Genomic DNA, 20768 nt, shown 5'->3' with positions numbered 1-20768 from the left:
TCTTTGCTGCTGTATAGTGGAAGAAGAGTGGTGTTAGGCCACACATTAAATACACAAACACTGGTAAGAGCTGATGAGCCAAAAAAAAAAGGGTCTGTGTACACATTTCAAGATGTCTGACACCACAGATAAGCAAAACAATCCTCAAATAATCTGCATGTGGCCGTGGGCTACAGATTGGACACCCCTGCTAGACTGTACCACTTAAATGAAAACTCATGCATATGGAAACCACACCATCACTTTGCAAATCAGTTACTGTGGAGGTGTGCAAAGGAAGAAGCGTGGTTCTAAAATATACAGGTTTTAGCTGACCTGGTACCATGACTACCTAAACAATGCTCCTGGATTTATGATGGGCTTATGTACCGATAAACCCATCATAAATTGAAAATATTCTAAGTCAATATGTGTTACCTAACTGACTGAATGTTATAGCTTAGCCTAACCTATCTTAAACATGCTCAGAACACTTACATTAGCCTAGAACTGGGCAAAAATCATCCAACAAAAAAAGCCTGTTTTTGTTTTTTTTTTTGAGACAAAGTCTTACTTTGTAGCCCCCCATAGAGTGCTGTGGCATCATAGCTCACAGCACCCTCAAACTCTTGGCCTCAAGTGATTCTTCTGCCTCAGCCTCCCAAGTAGCTGGGACTACAGGCACTTGCCACAATGCCTGGCTCTATATTTAGAGACGGGGTCTTGCTTTGGCTCAGGCTGGTCTTGAATCTGTGAGCTCATGCGATCCTCTGCCTCGGCCTCCCCGAGTGCTAGGATTACAGGGTAAGCCACTGCATCCAGCCACAAAGCCTATTTTATGATAAAGTGTTAAGTATCTCGTGTAATTTTTTGAAGACACCGTAGAGTACAGTAACAGTTGTTTGTCCTCAGGACTGTACTACTAACTGGGACCTGTGGCTTCCTGCCACACAAGAGAACATCATGTTGCACATCACCAGCTGAGAAGAGGTGGAACTTCCAAGGGCACTTTCTACTGAATGTGTGTTGCTTTTGCACTCAAAAATTTGTTAAGTTTGACTACCCTAAGTTAGGGACTGTCTGTGTTATGCTTGGAAAACTATCTCCCACTGGATTAACCCAGGATCTTCAAGCTTCTGAGATAGGACTAGCAATGAGCATTGTACTAGGCTTTTTCTTTTCTGTACTTTATTCCCTTATTGAGAGAGAGTCATTCATTTAGACCAGCAATTTTAAACTAGTGTGCTGTGAGAGGATCTTAGGTGCACCATGGAAATTTTTAAAGATCATGAATTCGATATTTTTGAAAGAACTTCAAAGCAAAGTTTTTTCCTCTTTTTTTTTTTGGATCAACATAATTTAAGTGTGCTGCGGAAGTTTAAGTATAGGTTAAAGTGTGCCATGAGATAAAAAAGGTTGACAAGCACTGATGTAAACATTCACCGGGGGCCGGACTCTGTATGAGGAAGCTCGTGGACAGGAGCAGAGAAAGCAAGGCCCTGCGCTCAGGCCGCCCAGTCAGTGTGAAAGGCGGACCCAGGAGAACAGCAAGTGTGGCACGGTGAGTGCCATGAGCGAGTTATGCGAATGATCCAAGGCTAACAGAGGAAGACTATCCAATTCCAAAATTCCACAGGGCTTTCCAAGAAGCATAGGCCTGACTGGGAGTTCACAGGGTGCAGGCCACACAATCCTGTCACAGCAGGATGTCAAGGTGGCACTTCCGGCACTAATAATGTCAACCAAAGGTGGCACCAGGATTTCTCAACTTGAGACCAAGGATTGGATTTCATCTGCAAGGACTCACACTTGCAGATGAAATCCAAACAATTTGCTAGGAATTATATGACTCTATCTCAAAGAGCAGGACAGAATTGTACCAGCTTTTAGGGGCCTGGAAGGACAAAAGAAAACTGTGAACCATTTGAGTAAACAGTTACGTAACAAATTAGGAAGATAAACAGTTAAGAAGAATCTGAGGGCCTAGGAGGCTGAGGCTGGAGTATCCCTTGAGGCCAGGAGTTTGAGACTAGCTAGAGTGAGCAACACAGCAAGACCCCCATCTCTGTACACAAATTGAAAAATCAGCCACGCATGGTGGTGTGAGCCTGGAGCCCCAGCTACTTAGGAGGCTGAGGCAGGAGGATCACTTGAGCTCAGGAGCTGGAGGTTGCCGTGAGCTGTGATGATGCCACTGCACTCCAGCCTGGTGACAGAGCAAGACCCTGTCTCTAAACAAACACAAAGAACCTGAGCAGAAGATAAAATGACTAAATGACTATTGAGAAGAGTGATAAGGTAAAACTTTAAAAGGATAAGGAAACAGAATGGGAGGGGAAATTTTAGAAAACAGAACAGAGATATACATGATACATAATAGTGAATAGCTGTGAAATGAATAGGATCTGAGGAAAAAGAAGGCCATCATGCTACAGCTATGAATATAGTTGATTCAAAGTTGGTGAACAAAGTTCTTTCCCCCTGAATCCAACAATACCTTGTAAAGAGAACAGTTCACATTCATGGAGTACTTACTAAGTGCCGGCAGAGCCCTCAGCACTTTACGTCTTAACACAGATACTGTCATTACAATAATCCCCACTTAGCCATGGTAGAGTTTCTGTTACTCATGGTTCAAAGATGCTGAGAATTTTTTTAAATAGTAAGAGATTTTAAGAGCGAAAAAGAAAGACTTCACTCACATAACCTTTATTACAGTATATTATTCTATCTTATTAGTTGCTATACCTTACTGCCTAATTTATATTTATCATAGATATCTACAAATAGGAACGATACACTGTATACAGGGCTTGGGCTACCTGCAGTTTTAGACATCCACTGGGGATCTTGGAATGTGTTTTCCATAGACAAGGGGGGCTACTCCATTTTACAACACCTCTATAAAATAGGACTTTCTTTTCCCCAGTTTACAGATAAGGGAATTGATTCTTGGCAGAGTATACATCTAGTATGCACAGAAACCCTGCAGGAGTCTGGCGACCAGATACTAAATACAAAGGACTTTGTACAGGAGAAAGAGAAAAGCGTCCCCAGATATTCAGAGATTGGCCTGGAGCCATCAGGAACCAGCTGCTGCTGCTGCTCTGAGCTGGTCTGTCACTCACAGCCAGACCACACTGTCTTGTTCAATGTGAACAATTCACAGAACAGCAACATCAATTACATCTACTCCATAATCATGATGAATCAAAACAAAACAAAACAAAACGAAAAAGACCACTCCCTAATCATGTCTGAACACAGAAAAAAACAGAATGTTGACCAAGCTACAAAAATGACCAACCATCCTAATTTTCCTACTATGGATGATGTTTTTTTTAGCCTTGGTCTAGTCCTTCCTCTTTCTAGATCAAGATTTACTAGGAAAACCAGTCACAGCATGACCCCATATCCTGACAGCATCCGATACAGAGCAAAGTCTCACTTCCTTAAACCCACTCCAGAATCACCTACAAGCAGCTCAAATTTTTCTTTTCTCTTTTATTAATTAACCAACTTAGAATTATTAAATACTTGATATAGGGCTTAATTTCTGATTAATGATACAAATAAACAAACCTGCCTGGTCTACACCACGTTTCCAGAGAACCCTGGGCTGTGGCACCCTGGGCTTTTATCCAGCCACCCACCACCACCTTGTCACTGAGAGCCCTGTGGTCCCCAAGCTGTGTACTCTCCCTTTTTGAAGATGAGTGATAAGCTCAACTTCTAACTACGGGTGGGATCCTGGTAGTTTCTGACTGGAATTGCTGACATAGCTAGTAAAACAGTCTTGGGAAATTCAGAATCAAGGTGTACTTTGTAAACCCAGACTGTCCTTTGCTTTAGTTCTTCACTGTATTGATCTTTTTCAGCCACTGAAAAAAATTTCAGTACTAAGAAAATACTTTTGTGCTTACCTGACATTCCATCCATAGTAATGTACCAAGTACAAAACTTCTCCATCATCAATTTCAGTGCTTTTAATACTAGCTTCATAAATTTTCTGTGTTTTCCCACGTCCGTATTTTACTTTCACTTTGGTTCCTGTTAGGCAGGGTTCCAAGTCCTCCTCATCTTCCTCCCCTTCGGAGTCAAATCTGCTCTCAGTTTCTTCCCTGTAGTAAGTTATAACATTGATAATGCTGCTAGTAACTTAATGGAAAACAACATAACATATGCTAGAAGAATCCAAGGTGTCACCTGAATATTCACAACCTAAATATAACCTTAACGACATGTCAGTGGAGGAGGAGGAGGAAGAGAAGCCCTTTTGTGGCCAACTTACTAAGGAATTTACCGTGTAAAGGTGCACTGGGCTCAAAGTTAACCCAGACTTCCTAAAGGCCAATCAATCATCACAGTTAATGATGAAGTGGAATCAAAGAAATCACTCCAGATTTTCAAAATAAGAAAACTGTGCTCAAAAAAAGTCCTTAGGATTCACATTCATACACAGTGAAAATGACCTAAGGATATTTTGGAACTTCCTGCAACTGAATGATCTTAAATCTATATTACCACTATATTCTGCTCAATTTAGATTAGTTCTTAGCAAAACTAGTTTTTTTTTTAGTGGGCAAGATTATGAACAAGGGCTATCTATCTTAGTTAGACTGTCTTTTTTGCAGGGAGAGACATGGTCTCACTTGGCTGCCTTGGTTGTAGTGCGGTGGGGTCATCACAACTCACAGCAACCTCCACCTCTGGGCTCAAGTGATCCTCTTGTCACAGCCTCCCGAGTACCTGGGACTACAGATGCCCACCACGTCTGGCTAATTTTTCTATTTTTTTGTAGATATAGGATCTCACTCTTGCTTTCACTGGTCTCAGACTCCTGAGCTCAAGTGATCCTCCTATCTGAGCCTCCCAGAGTGCTAGAATTATAATTCTGAGCCACAGCACCTGGCCAAAAACTCTGTCTTTTAAACTAGTTTATATTTTTGAGGTTTTCCTGGCCCTAACAAAGAAACAACAGAGACTAGAACATGAGGTCACTTGTTGACACTGGAGGATAGCACCAAGAGAGCAAAGCTTTGCCTGTTTGGTGCAGATTTCCATCTGTTTACTCACTGCCCATCAGCTTTTCTTTGTTAGGTATAAAAGAGAGTCACACAAGGATGTCCAACAGTATTATTAATATTTTTACAATAAAAATGTTTGTGTTAACCCCTCAATACTCACAAGAGAATTGCCTCAAAGATCATTCTGACATCACACTAGTTTTAAAAGCTTAAGAGGAGGTGCTCTGCTTTCTAACAGACACAAAGCATTATGTTGGCGGCCCCCAGGGACCTGACATAAAGCAGCTCTGACAGCCCACTTGCAGTGGGACTGTTTTCTCTTTGAGGACACTTTCCAATAGTATAGACTGAGGAGGCAATTTAAAAACACCATGAGAAAAATTACTTAAAGAAGAAATGTCTATAGACAAAAAGTCTCCCCATTTCCATGATTCCTGGTCTAGAATGAAAATATGGTATCTGTAAATTTAGTTTTTATTTAATGAAAGAGAATATTGTTCTTCATATTCATGTCTGTGAAAGTTTCTCTAAAATCTTTGTCATTTACGTATCAATGATAAAGTCCTGTGAGCCCCAGGTTATCTATATACATAGATGCATGTATATGTAGTAAAAACTAGTAAGATTATTGTTCTTCCTTTTTTTATTGTGGGCAAGATAATGAATGAGGATTATCTACCTTACTAATTATATATATAAATAAAAAAAATTTTTTTTGGAGACAGGGTTTCACTCTGCCATCCAGGAGACATATATATATATATGTATATATGTGTGTATATATATATATATATATATATTTTTTTTTTTTTTCTTTTTGTAGCAACAGAGTCTCACTTTATCACCCTTGGTAGAGTGCCGTGGCGTCACACAGCTCACAGCAACCTCCAACTCCTGGGCTTAGGTGATTGTCTTGCCTCAGCCTCCTGAGTAGCTGGGACTACAGGTGCCCGCCACAACGCCCGGCTATTTTTTTTTTTGTTGTTGTTGCAATTTGGCCGGGGCTGGGTTTGAACCCACCACCCTTGGTATATAGGGCTGGTGTCCTACCCACTGGCCACGGGTGCCGCCCTATATATATTTTTTCGATGCTTACTTTTCACAAAACTTCAACCTATAATTAAGTCCTACTTTTTCTTTTTTTTGAGACAGAGTCTAACTTTGTCACTCCAGGTAGAGTGCCATGGTGTCATAGCTCACAGCATCCTCAAACTTGGGCCCAAGTGAACCTCCTGCCTCCTAATCCTAATTATATGTCATTACAGAACTTTCTCTTATTCACATAACCTAGCTCACAAGTAATTGTGATAGCTCCTGTACCTATTCATATCCAATCAATTTACCTCTTCCACTCTTTTTCTTTTCCAAATACAGAAGAACCTCTGTCAGTTGACACCCAAAGGACTATAACAAACTGGTCAACATAAGGAACTAGGTCTGCTATACTGATATGCACTGGTGGTGCAAATCCGGTCTATGAAATCAGGTTAACTTAAGGAGGTGGTCAGTGTAGGGAGGTGGTCAGCTGTGGAGGTTCTACTGTATTTATTCTCTCAATGGCAGGCTACTTTTCTAAAATTTTGCATAAAAACTCAAATTTCTAGAAAACGTAGCATCACATAATATAATAATTGAGAAATAACTACCACAGAGGAGAGTTTATATTACAAGTCTGTTACATTATAGTTATTCATTTTAAAAATTAGTAAATTTATCTGACAACACATACCGTAATGGTCAACTAAATAACATCTTTGGACACTGCCTTGACCTAGCTGGACTGCTTAATGTTTAGCTATTTTTAAGTCAATTTACTCCATACATGTGTAATAGATTGGGAAAAAATACAGTTTTCACTCAACAGCAAACAGGATGGACATTTCAAAAGCTGAAATTTATTGGTGTGATGTGGGGTAAGAATATGTTTTCCAAACTATACTCAGGGGTGCATGCCACTTACTCTAATACAATAGCTTGAAAAAGAAAACAATCTTGAAGCTAACACACAGAAACACCTGCTAGCCCTGTGCGCCAGGTGGCTGTCACACAGAAACACCTGCTAGCACTGTGCACCATGTGTCTGTCAGCTTCCCACATTGTACCTTTTTTTAAATGGAATGTTTGCTGTCGCTGTTTCCTCTTGTCCACTTCCTCCATTTTTCTCCAGCTCCCTTTCCTGCGGTCAACTGCAGGACCTTTCTTTTGACTGGGTGGCGCAGCCTTCTGTGAGGCCACTGTTTAGGGCACAAGTGCTATTAAAACGGTGCGACCAGTATATTCTCCAATTCCGAAAGGCGATACACATCATCTTCACAATGTGTGTCACCTTCATTAGACGAGAGGAACGGAAGTCCCAGGAGGAAAACATTCCCTCAAACCTGAATCTCTAAACAGAAGCAAAGCGCTATTGTACCCAGACAGGCAGACAGGTGCTTCTGGAGAACAAACGTAAGATAATCTACCTCTCTTGGGTTTTCTCTTCCTCTTCATCTGAGTCTTTGTCAGAATCCTCCTGCTTTTTAATTTTCTTCTCTTTTTGCTTTGGTGTATTTTTTTTCCCCAGTAGTAGCTCATTTTCGTTCTTCTCTGCAGTTTCACAGTCATCATCTACTTCCTTATTTTCTGTATCATTATCTTTTAATTTATCTTCTATTTTCTCTTCTTCAATTTCCTTTTTAATAGAATTTGCATCTCGAACAATTCTCCTTCGTCCCTAGTAGAGGGAATAAAAGCTTTAAAAGAGCTATTATTATAAGGGGGGGAAAGTAGAAAGTTACCAAAATTTTCCCTTAACCTTCACAGCAGCAACTAGTCTGCTCTATGTCTTGAGACATGACCCTGAAAACCAGCTCACAGGTACTTTTCCTTTTGAAAATAAAAGAATAGCCAATATAACTTTCTTAATTATGTTCAGGCCTGCTATGATCTTTGGTTATATGCTACATAAGAAAAATTTATCTAAATTTTAATATCCCTTGACTATAATAAAAATATTATTATTATTTTGTTGCCCTGGGTAGAGTGCCGGAGCATCATCATAGCTCATAGCAACCTCAAATTCTTGGGCTCAAGAGATCCTCCTGCCTCAGCCTCCCAAGAAGCTGAAACTCCAGGTGCCCACCACAACACCTGGCTAGTTTTTCTATTTTTAGTAAAGATGGGGTCTTGTTCTTGCTCAGGCTAGTCTTCAAATCCTGAGCTCAAGCAATCCACCTGCCTCAGCCTCCCAGAGTGCTATGATTACAGGTGTGAACCACCGTACCTGGTTGCAGGTAATTTTAAATAAATTATCTAGATGTAAAAGATAAAACTTAACAATGATAAATAAATCTCCTATATTATACCGTCTTTAACAGCTCTGTGGTCTCTAATTCTACCGTTACAGCAAAACTTTTTTGAATGAGTATCTGCAGAACTTCTTGGGCCAGCAGTGACTTCTTGTACCTCCAGCAGCTTCTACCCTGCCTCTTGCAGGCTCAGCCTCTCACCCTCTCCCATGTCCTCTTTCTAGCCAGAATAAAGTGAGGATAAAAAAGAGCCAGCAGCTTAGGGAGCATTACCATACAATTAATATCTCAGTAAATCAATGTGTAACTATGTGCACTTCAAAGGCACTAAAAGAAACCATTTTTTCCTGAACGCAAGCTCCATGACAGAGTGACTTCGTATTGCTCATGTCTAGAAGGTACCCAGCACACATGGAAGGTACTCTTTAAATCTCTGTAGGTAAATGAAGGGAAATAACCATTATCGATACAAATTGAGGTCTGCAATTCCATTTTTGGAAGTCTGGCTTATGCCAGGGGTGCCAAAAATACATGTACACATTTTAAGGGATGTTATCTATGTATAACTTTTTAAAGTTGAATTGAATTATAGTTGCACTGTGTAGTATGACGTTCACTTAAAAAATGGTGTTAATCAGATGAACGCCCGTGTCACTACACAACAGGCAGTACAGTCAAAGTAAACGGCAGGAGCGCAGTTGTCATTCGAGGAGTGCAAGACCATTTTGCAGTGGTATTTGAGAATGTTTTGGAAATATGATGACAAAGGAGGGGTGACAGGCCTGAGTATGTGACAGAACCTCCCCCACGCACACAGCTGCCCACACTCGTGACCAGCGTGCGACGCACCGTGCTGTGTGTGACGTGCACAGGGGAGGTCCGGGAGGCCTTGCACAGCAGCAATCCTGCTGGTGCTGTGGTGTTGGAACAGTTCCCCCCTCACTGTCTACCAGGCAGTGTGCACGTGGGACAGGAGTCAGCAGATCAAGTGTATGACACATTCTGGAAAAAGTGAAATGGACAGTTTTTACTCCAAAATCATCATAGGCACCGAGACGCAAGAGCCGTCTCCATGAGAATTTCCCAGGACAACGGATGGGATGAGGATGTGTGGCTGAGTTTCCCTGTTGATCTCCTGACTCAACACCCCCTGACTTCTACCTATGGGGACCTTACAGGATGCGGGGTACCCTAGAAAACCAGCTGCCCTGGGCGGCGCCTGTGGCTCAGTGAGTAGGGCGCCGGCCCCATATGCCAAGGGTGGCGGGTTCAAACCCGGCCCCGGCCAAACTGCAACAAAAAATAGACAGGCATTGTGACCGGTGCCTGTAGTCCCAGCTACTTGGGAGGCTGAGGCAAGAGAATGGCGTAAGCCCAAGAGCTGGAGGTTGCTGTGAGCCGTGTGACGTCACGGCACTCTACTGAGGGCAGTAAAGTGCTCTGTCTCTACAAAAAAAAAAAAAAGAAAGAAAACCAGCTGCCCTGGCAGTACTTTGGGAAGAAACTGAAACAGCATGTGCAGTGATACCAGTGCACACTTTGGTCAGCGGTGCTCAAGCAGCAGTCCACCGTGACCAGAAGTGTCTGGACGCTGATGGGGACACTGTGAGCACCTCCTATAATAGCAGAAGTCAAACGCGACTGGTAGTCACCTTTTGTTATCAGTGTATGTTGAGCATTACAATTTTAATAATTTTTTCCTTTCTTAAAATGTGTACACATTTTTCTGGCATCCTACATATACTTAGTTAAGTAAAGAGTGTATTTTTACACGTGTATGTATTGTAGCTCTTTTTACAACAGTGAAAATTGAAAAAAATCTTGGGGAAGGTAAATTTATCCATATTACATATAGTACACTACAGCTGTTTCACACAGGACAAGAGATCTTCAGGTAATAACAAGAAATATGTCCACAATACATACAACGGAGTACCGTTCACCTTTACAAAGGAAGGAAATTCTGACATGTGCTACACCCCTGGTGAACCTTGAGGACTAGGCTTGTGAAATAAGCCCCTCTCAAAGGATAGATACTGTCTGATTCCACTTAGATGAGCATCTAGAGTACCAAGTTCAGAGAGACAGAAAATAGAATGGTGGTTGCCAGGGGCTAGAAGAGGGAGAACAGGGAATTATTATTTAATAGCTACAGAAATTCAGATTGAATGGCAAAAAAATTCTGGAGCTGGATGGTGGTAACAGTTACGCGACAAGTGAATAGACTTAATGCCAATGAGCTGTCTAATTGAAATTAGTTAAGATGGAGGCCAGGCGTGCTGGCTCATGCCTGTAAGCCCAGCACTTAGGGAGGCAGGAGGATTGCTTGAGGCCAGGAGTTTGAGACTAGCCTGGGCAACACAGCGAGACCTCATCTCAAAAAAAAAAAAAATGTTTTTAGCTGGACATGGTGGAACACACCTGCAGTCCCAGCTACTCAAACAGCCAAGGTGGGAACATCACTTGAGCCTAGGAATTTGCAGCTGCAGAGGGCTCTGACCCCACCACTGCACTCCAGCCCGGGTCAGAGTATGACCCTGTCTCTAAGGAAAAAAAAAAGTTAAAAGTTAAGACTGGTAAATTTTATGTTCTGTATATTTTACCACAATTTTAAAAATAAAATTAATGGAAGCAATGAAAAAAACAATTGGGGTATTTCATGAAATTCACTAGAAGATTCCATTTATCAGATAATATTTAGAGTGGTTTTAAGAAAATGGTTTCTGAACAACTAAAATAGAAAGTAGTTTCACCTTCTCTTTCATTAAATATGATTTCACTAAAAGATAAGACTTACAACAGTAATTAAATTTCTTTGATAGTGTAATAAATTCCTTTCTCCTTCTAGAATTTGACAAACCCCACTATGTAGACATCAGACATCACTGGACATGGAGCAGAATGGTAGATAACGATTCCCTCCTATGGTAACAGAGAGGAGGAAAAGATTCGGAAGACAGAACAAGTGTACACACGACTAGAGCTATAAAGTGTGTCATGAAGTTACAGAGAAAGACAGGACACCACCCGGGCTGAGGGCACAGATGCCAGCAAGAGGAGAGTCCCTCACTCAACACCTTCGCTACGTGCCATGCACTCTCCTAACTGCCTGTTAGCTGCCGGTGAACAACATAAACACGGATCCCAACCTTCACGGCAAAGAATTACAGAGAGCATCACAGGGACCGAAAGTGCCAGAGAGAGAAGGCAGATTACAGTCTTACAAAGGGTGAGCAGGACAGGCTTCAGTGAGGTCACATTCTACAAGACGTGACTCAAGGGAGCACATGAGACTGGTTTCGCACTAGAATGACCTGATCACACACAACCAGGAAACAGGGGAAAGGTTCCAAGCAGAAGAACTCAGGTTCAGAATTTTTTTTTTTTTTTTTTTAAAGTAGCTAGCTAGTCTACCTGAAGTATAATTAAATAATACTGGAAAATAAACTAAGTTTACTAGAGTACTTTCATATATATCTGAAAGTGTTTGTAATAAAAAATTTAAAATAGTCCAATTCAGTATATAAATGAGTGACCCTGTTCCACTAGGCCTTCATTTCCCTGTGAAGGCTTCCATGCCACCTAAAACATCTATACATAGAACTGTATGCTTTTCTATTAATCTATTTCATGTTTAATTCTCTTACCAAGCCAGGACCCTAAGGATATAGATAGGGCTCTGCCACCCCCACACCTTGAACAAACTACTAATATAAATCTGAACTCTTAAGGGCAGTACTGGTTAGGGCTGTCCAGAAGGCGCTCCAAGGGAGAAGGGAAAATCCTACATTAACAGAAGAATTACTTGTAAAACTTACAACTGACAGTACTTCCTGGGTGAAGGGCACAACTACCTCTGTGACTTTACCTTATAAACACAAGCTATGTATGTACTTGCATGTACCTTCATGCCATTCTGAAATATAAATAAATCTAAACAAATTAAAAATAATGCTTAAAATAAACCAGGTAAAACTAGCACTAAGAACTCACCCTTGGAGATTTAGATTCTATCTCTTCTCTTTCACTTTCACTGTTTGAATCGATATTTTCCTCAGGTTCACTCTTCACTTCTATTAAAGGCATTTCTTGATCTGCTTTTAGGGCCTCTTCCATTGGTTCTTCTAAGTCTTTTATTTCCTCTTTTACTTTTGGCTCATGGTGGTGAATTGTTCTGAATTGAATATTTGCAGAACGGCAGTACTCTTCAAAACCATAGAGATACCTAAACAAGTATTTCATTTAAGAAATCTTAAGTCTTTGCACTTACCTTGAATCTTATGTTATTAAACACATTTTTTAGAAAATCAAGTCACTTTTTAAAAAAGGTTTTCTGGGAGCTCTCTGTGGCTCAGTGAGTAGGATGCCAGTCCCAGCCAAACTGCAACCAAAAATAGCCGGGTGTTGTGGCGGGCTCCTGTAGTCCCAGCTACTCGGGAGGCTGAGGCAAGAGAATCACCTAAGCCCAGGAGTTGGAGGTTGCTGTGAGCTGTGACGCCACGGCACTTTACCAAAGGAGGGACAAAGTAAGACTGTCTCTAAAAAAATAAAAAAAAGGTATTCTTTCTTTTGAGGGGGGTGGGGAAAGAGTCTGTTCCGTTGCTGGGGCTAGAAGCGGCAGTGGCATCATCACAGCACATTGGAACTTCATACTCTTGGATTCAAGTGAAGCCCTCCCTCAGCCTCTAGAGATGCTGAGCCTAGGGGCACATAGCACACACATACCACTTGGCTCATTTTCCTGTGTTTTAATAGAGATGGGGCCTCACTGTGTTGCTCAGACTGGTCTGGAAGTCTTGGCCTCAAGTGATCCTTCTGCCTCAGCTTCCCAAAGTGCTAGGATTATAGGCGTGAACCACTGACCTGGCCAAAGTACTTTTTCTGTTATTAACTTCTTGATGTTTTAGAGAGGATTATAAACAAAAATACTGATCGTGAAATAAAATGCCTTCCTGAGAAATCTGAAGTTGTGATAACTGAATATAGCTATTATAGTTTTGATACAAAGTTGTTCACCTCAAAAGGTACAGCTCTGTAATACAGTCTAGATACCTTGCATCCCTGATTTTGGAAAGGAAATCGGGATACTATGAGAAATAAAAGTAAAGCAGATTTGATGTGCTGAAATAAGTTTCGATCACAAGTGCTATTAACCTAAACATTTTATACACTTTCTCTAAATGTAATATTTCTTGATTGATGCAGTCCTATTTAACTGTTTAACAAATTAAATAGAAACTATTCCCTGTAAATGTGTATTCCGAGATGAATAAACTATACTACTTACTTTCTATAAGCAGTTTTTACATTGTAGGAAGCAGCTGAATTCAAAATAGGAATGCCAAGGTCCATATAAATTTGCTTCCATACGGCTCCACTATCAATCTGGAAAAGCAAGTTTTGTGTTAACATTCGCAAAGGGAAGTAATTTTACACTAATACTCTACTTTTATTAGGAAAATGTGTTAATCACCTAAAGCATATATAATAATGCAATATTAGATGATTTAAATTTTCATCCTCATGTCACTACCTGCTTCAAAGAACAATGTCACACTTACATTGTCGCATCCACCCTGATGATAAACCAGTCTGAAGAGTTTGAAGAGATTGAGATCTTTATAGCCCAAAACAGGTGGTTTGTTGATTGGAGTACCTTTTTAACATAAAAGCACAGTACGATGTTTATTCAAATGAAAAATACTAATCTGAAAACAAACCTACCGATTTCTAATTTTGCGTATCTCATTAAAGGCACATATTTAAAGAACCTAAGTTACGTAAGACAACACAGTATTCTCTATGTTCTGTATACAGTTTTGTGGAGGTTTTTAGATTCTAGGAGTTGTACTGCTATAATAAAGTCACCACCTCTAATTGCCAATGAGTTGGGTAAAGTTAAATTAAACCTTGGGACTGCAATGTACGCCAAACAGTGTTTCTGGTTCAAGAAGCTTAAGCATGAACTGACACAACGGAAGCGGAAAGTTTTAAGCCATGGTTCTGTTTTCATTGCTTTAACACAAATGTTAAGACTGTTAGCAGTAATTGGAAGGATGACTTCTGAAGGCCAATGAACGTCTGGGATCAATTTATCTGAGGATTTTCTAGGACTAATGAGTGTCAAGCAGCACGATGATTTATTATGGTTCTATTTCTTCTACCTGTACCATTTCAGACAGGGACTGACCTATTATGTTTAATATGTTAAGACCAAGGACTGGGCTAGTCTACTTGTCACAATATAGCCTTAGTAATCAATAGCATGTGGATTATTTCTCTTCAAAATAGACATCAATTTTTTGTTTTTATTCTAAATATTTTAACTATCATCAAGTGTAACTGATTCTTAGACTTTACTTTAAAATATAAATTGACAGACCATGATATTAACAAAAACAATGTATACAGTTAGAATGTAAACTTTAAAAGAAATGACTACATGACTACTTTCAAATAATGAACATGAAAATACCTCTGTCTTCCATAAACTTATAAAGCTGTTGGAGGAAGTTGTCCCTCTCGTCAGGATCAAGTTCTTCCTCAGGCTGTAAAGGTAGAATACAAGTGATTAGCACAGTGACAGGCAGAGATACATGGCTTTCACTTTTCGCTTTTGTGAACCCAATGAGTGATAAAATTTTAATAAAGCTGGAAAATCTGAGTTTTCTCGAAATCCTGTAATGCCCGATGTTAAGTCATATTTTGGTACAGCTGATTTAAGGCAACTGTGAAGATACACAATGTCTACCTTCACCCCACTTACCACCCTAACCCTACCCCTGAGTATCACCAGGAGGACTGCAACTTGCCCCAAGGAAAAGACTGGGGAATGGAGTGAAAGTGGTGAGTCCTTAATCTCATTTGGTTTTCTTTAAAACAAACAAACAAACAAAAAAACTCATCAAAATACTATGTGGCCTATATAAAGACACTGGTAGATGAACACATTGACATATGTATTTATTATATTAAAGTAATTCACAAACAGCATTAGAGATTTTGTTATTGTTGAATGAATATAAACTAGGAGTTGCAAAGTCACAGTGGCAAAGTTTTTTGTTTATTTATTTATTTTTGAGACAGAGCCTCAAGCTGTTGCCCTGGGTAGAGTGCCATGGCATCATAGCTCACAGCAACTCCTGGGCTCAAGCGAGTCTCCTGTCTCCGCCTCCCAAGTAGATGGGACTACAGGCGTCTGCCACAACGCCCGGCTACTTTTTGGTTGCAGCCATCATTGTTATTTGGCAGGCCCATGCTTGATTTGAACCTGCCAGCTCAGGTGTATGTGGCTGGCACCTTAGCCGCTTGAGCCACAGGTGCAGAGCCAAAGTTTTTTGTTTAGATAGAACAATGCTTTAGAGAAATTTAAATGTATTTATTTATTTTATTTATTTATTTTTTTGGTATCGCCCTCGGTAGAATGCTGTGGCATTACACAGCTCACAGCAACCTCCAACTCCTGGGCTTAGGTGATTCTCTTGCCTCAGCCTCCCAAGTAGCTGGGACCACAGGTGCCCGCCACAATGCCCCGCTATTTTTTTGTTGCAGTTTGGCCAGGGCTGGGTTTGAACCCGCCACTCTCAGTATATGGGGCCAGCGCCCTACCCATTTAGCCACAGGTGCTGCTGAAATTTACATATATTTAAATGAGTCACATAAATTCTTTGCCCCAGATCCCATCACTCCCTTTTAATCCCATAATAGTCTATTTTTTATCTGGTTTGCTTGTATGGCCTCTGCAGTTGACTTTGCAATTTCTGAAATCTGAAATTAAGACAATGAGAGTTATTTCGTAGAGAAGGAAACCAGATACTAGTTACTAATTTACCTGTTTCAAAAAAAAAAAGACTTGGCCAGACATGGTGGCTCATGTGTATAATCCCAGAGCTTTGGAAAGCCAAGGTGAAAGGATGACCTGAGGCCAGGAATTCAAGACCAGCCTGAGTAACACGGCAACAGCCCATCTCTACAAAAAATTTAAAAATTAGCTAAGCACAGTGGTGTGTGGCTGTAGTCCACCTACTTGGGAGGCTAAGGCAAGAGGACTGCTTGAGCTCAGGTGTTCAAGGCTGTAGAGAGCTATGATCCAGCCACAGCATTCCAGCCTGGGTGACAGAACAACACCCTGTCTCATTAAAAAAAGGAAGAAAGAAAAAGGACTAATGGAAACATTCCTGTAAAAATAATTATTCCTAAAAATACCTGTTTAAGTGTTCCTTTTTACTAATTATATAAACTTAATGATGTTTTCCTCTACTGTCAAGATATTCCTATCATCAAACAAATGGATTATAGATCTGAAAAGATTTTTGTTTCTGATAGAAAAGACTACTTAGAGGTTAAAATTTGGAAAAATTTTTACTAAAGTTTAACAGTACTATGGAGAAATAAAACATTGATATGTTTCTTCCACATAAATGATCACAACTTGATTTTAGAGTGCTATTTATCTAGGTTCTAAAAGAAGAATTCAGATTTTTGTCTTTGCAAAGCCAAGCACATTAGAACTCTTTTTTTTGTTGTTGTTGTTGCAGTTTTGGCCGGGGCTGAGTTTGAACCCGCCACCCTTGGCATATGGGGCCGATGCCCTACTTACTGAGCCACAGGCGCCAACACATTAGAACTCTTAAGCAATCAATGTTGAGTGTTCAGTATCCAGAGGGCAACAGTCACTTTAAAATTATGTTGTCCAATAGCTGGGTGGCACCTGTGGCTCAGTGGGGGTTGGGGGCAGCAGCACTGGCCCCATATACTGAGGGTGATGGGTTCGAATCTGGCCCCGGTCAAACTGCAACAAAAAATAGCCGTGCATTGTGGCAGGTGCCTGTAGTCCCAGCTACTCGGGAGGCTGAGGCAAGAGAATCGCCTGAGCCCAGGAGTTGGAAGTTGCTGTGAGCTGTGACACCACAGCACTCTACTGAGGGTGATGGGGTAAGGCTCTGTCTTTTAAAAAAAAAAAAAAAGACCCATGAGGCAATCAAGAGAAAGGGAGCAAGATCTTCCATTAAATCCTTTATACTTTTCTTAGTACATTCATTGAGAATGATCTGTAACACTGAAATGCTTTCAGGCTTACGAAACATACAGAAACTTAAGTCAAAGCCCTAGTAAGACTCAAAAATCAGCAATTTACAAAGGTAATAATTACCAAAAAGTGAAAAGAGTTCATTACTTCTCAAATCAAGAAATGGCAGTTTTATTTTTTTCCACATGTGAATTTTTAAAATCTTACTTTTACAAGGTTAAGTGCCCATTAGTTAACTTAAGAAAACAATTAATCCAATAGACCAAGAATCGCTCACTTACTAATTTTAAGGACTCATAGTGTTGGGGGGAAACTGCTTAGGCCAGACTGACTCTATGTTTTGCTTGGGCCCTGAAATCACAACATTCCCTCCTCAGATTAAGAGCTCACTCCAGCATTCATTATCTCAAAGAATTCAAAGACTATTGTCTCTAATATATATAAAAGCAATGCTTTAAAAAGACACTGGTTTAAAATTAAAATTGACCCCCTCAAACAAGTGAACAAAATCAACCCATCATTTGCAAATTAGGCATACATTAAGGTTGTACCAAACAAACATATGATAAATTCTTAACAGATAAAACTTGGTTTAAATGCATTTTATTTAAAAGTTAGTAGATGACCAAGAATGTTTTAGGTTCCATAAGAAACCATGGTAACAGTAACCAGTGTAAAAATAAGATATAAATGAATAGAGAATTCTACTTACAGACTCATGCCTACTTGAGAAGAAATTTTTTTCTATCAAAAATAAATAAATATGCCAGGTGTAGGGGCTCACTCCTGTAATCCCAGCACTGTGGGAGGCTGAGGAGGGAGGATTGCCTGAGCTCAGGAGTTTGAGACTTGTCTGAGTGAGAGTGAGACCCCGACTCATGAAAAAAAATGAAAAACCCAGCTGGCACAGTGGCGAGCGCCTGTAATCCCAGTGGCTTTGGAGGCTGAGGCAGCAGGATGCCCACAGCCTGAGTCTACGGTAGCAGTGAGCTATGACGTCACTATCCTCTGCTCAGGGAATAGGGTAGAACTATTTTATCTCAACAAAAATAAAGACCACAAATAAGGTTTTAAATTTATCTGATTTTTTGTGAAAATTAAAATTGCTTCAAAGCTGTTTCTTGAAATTAGCTGTGTGGCTAGTCACCTTGGAATAAAATTGCATATGTTAGAAAATGTCTCCATTTAGAAGAATGTGCCTTTACGACTTTTGATGGGTCGTATATCCGCTTTCTCTGTTCATGGCATTTTCACACCTGTAGCATCTCTCTCCTAGTTGATGGACATGAGCTGTTGTATTTTTCAAGGGATTTAGAACGGGAGGGGGTTATAAGAATGGGAGGTGGGGGGTCCTTCCGTATATTTATTTAAGCACATAAAAAAATTACGTGCCCAATAAAATGCCAGTGCAGGGAAGGAGCTTAATGATATAGAAGAGGCATGTATTTGATTATAATTTCAAGAAACTCTCGATTTTAGTTCGACTTAGTACACTCTACCCCACATGAGCAGGAGCTGTGTATCTACACTACATGATTGTGGGTTTTCTGACTTCAGGCACTATTTCTTCAAATTAAGTTCAAACATTGACGGTTACCATGAGTCAGAGATTGTGCAAAAAGCACGGTGGACTAAAAGAAGAACACATGTGCCTTCTATTTCTGCTGCTTTGAGTCTGGCAGGGGGTGTAGAAAGGTAAAACAGGCGGGTGCAACACAGTGTAGTGAGTGTTATAAAATACGTCGCATAGGGAAGAATACAGGAGGAGCGGGTGAAGGAATGGTTCTGTTGGAGATGAAGCTTCAAATCATACGTGGTAGACAGCCATGGAGGCAGAGCGACCAGCTGAACAGCGTAAGCAGGTGGGGCTGGGATTCGGGTTAGGAAAGGCCTCTGTGATGACGCACTAAAAGAAGTTGACACTGTGAGGAGGTTTTGGTTAGAGAAAGCCAAGGAGGATCAGATCAGATTTGTGTTTTTAAAAGTTCTAGGCCAAGAATGAATTTGATGGATTGGGAGGAAAAAGGAAGCTACTGTGACAGCCTACAAGGAAGGGAACAATTGCCTGAATCAGTCTTGCCACTAGGGATAGAAAGCTCACCACCTTCATTCCTAGGGGACAAGGGCGGGAGAGAGAGAGGGCAGAGGGAGGCAGAGAGGAGAGACTTGACGCTGAGAGTTTTCTGTCTACGTATTAATCTCGTTTGTGGTCCTGAAAGTCTGACCGGTATAAGTGCTCAGGAGGTGCCCTGAGGCTTGGAATAGGCCCGGTTCACGCAGGAGTGTATCACTAGGCACCGACTGACATTTAGACACTCTTTCACGAAAGAGTGATGAAAGATGGAAAGGGTTTTCTCCAGTTGTTTCACATTAATTGAATTTGAGGGCTAACACGATGATAATATAAATAAAAACAAGAGTGAGAAAAGGAAGGAAAAATAAGAATGATTGAGGCTGTTGTCAAGACACAGGTGGCACAAATTACTTCTTTATTTCTTTCTGAAAATGAACGCATGTGCTCAGAAATGGCCTCGATTCTAGTGAAGTACAGGCTTTCTACCACTGTATTAGGATGAGAGGTAAATACAAATAGTTCTTTACTAAGATAATATTTCCTTTCTGGGCTCAGCACTTGTAGCTCAGCAGCTAGGGAGCGGGCCACATACACCCGGGCTGGTGGGTTCAAACCCGGCCCGGGCCTGCCAAACAACAATGACAACTACAACAACAACAAAAAACACATAGTGGGGGGTGGGGAGGGGAGGTTGTGGTGGGTGCCTGTAGTCCCAGCTACTTGGGAGGCTGAGACACAACAATCGCTTAAGCCCAAGAGTTTGAGGTGGCTGTGAGTTGTGATGGCGACATAGTGAGACTCTGCCTCAGAACAAGAAAAAAAAGTCCCTTCTGCTGAGTTATTAACTTTTTTAGCTAGCAACTCTACTTTCCAATAAAAATCAGGAAGGTACAGACTAAGTGTCCAGATCGTCAAAATAAATGCCAGGAGAATATGCTGCACTTTACACTGAGTGCCTCGGACCCCTGTAACGTGTACACAACTCTGAGGAGCAAGTTGGGATCGTTTCTAAGCATGTAACAGGCTGGAGCCCCCAAAGCTGACATGTTTGAGAGTGACGAAGGATGTACTTAAACTTAACCATCATGGGTCCCTGTGCCATGTAGCTTATAAGTGATGGTGCACATTGTTAGCTGATGCGTACCTCAACTTTCTAGAACCCCTATGGGAATCTTTTATAAGTTTTAATATTTTAATAGTTATATAACCTCCCCCCGCCCCCCTTTTTTGGTACTTCAGTATACCACACTAATTTTCCAACACCAAAATGCTGGGGGTTTTGCAAAATAATGTTATTTTGGCCATCAGCAGCTTTGTTCCCCCTTCATCCTGCTGCCTACAATGCCTATTCTGGTGCTCTTCATGAGCTCCCC

At 40.8% G+C, this 20768-nt stretch overlaps 1 protein-coding gene across 4 annotated transcripts in view; it reads right to left on the bottom strand.

Annotated features, from left to right (window-relative positions):
* The window catches only part of ARID4A (AT-rich interaction domain 4A), an 84669-nt gene that overhangs the window by 22228 nt on the left and 41673 nt on the right, over positions 1-20768 (bottom strand). For all 4 annotated transcript variants that reach the window (XM_053602352.1, XM_053602353.1, XM_053602350.1 and 1 more), the window contains exons 12-17: positions 14769-14841; positions 13855-13949; positions 13581-13678; positions 12287-12518; positions 7469-7719; positions 3903-4100 (exon numbers count right to left, since the gene is read on the bottom strand). In XM_053602352.1, coding sequence (XP_053458327.1) covers positions 3903-4100; positions 7469-7719; positions 12287-12518; positions 13581-13678; positions 13855-13949; positions 14769-14841 — 947 coding nt within the window. The remainder of the gene's footprint in view (positions 1-3902; positions 4101-7468; positions 7720-12286; positions 12519-13580; positions 13679-13854; positions 13950-14768; positions 14842-20768) is intronic.

The sequence above is a fragment of the Nycticebus coucang genome, chromosome 9 (assembly GCF_027406575.1).
Source record: "Nycticebus coucang isolate mNycCou1 chromosome 9, mNycCou1.pri, whole genome shotgun sequence".
In the NCBI taxonomy this organism is placed as follows: domain Eukaryota; kingdom Metazoa; phylum Chordata; class Mammalia; order Primates; family Lorisidae; genus Nycticebus; species Nycticebus coucang.
Note: the sequence above shows the minus strand (reverse complement) of the source record. Positions and strands in the feature narration are given on the sequence as shown.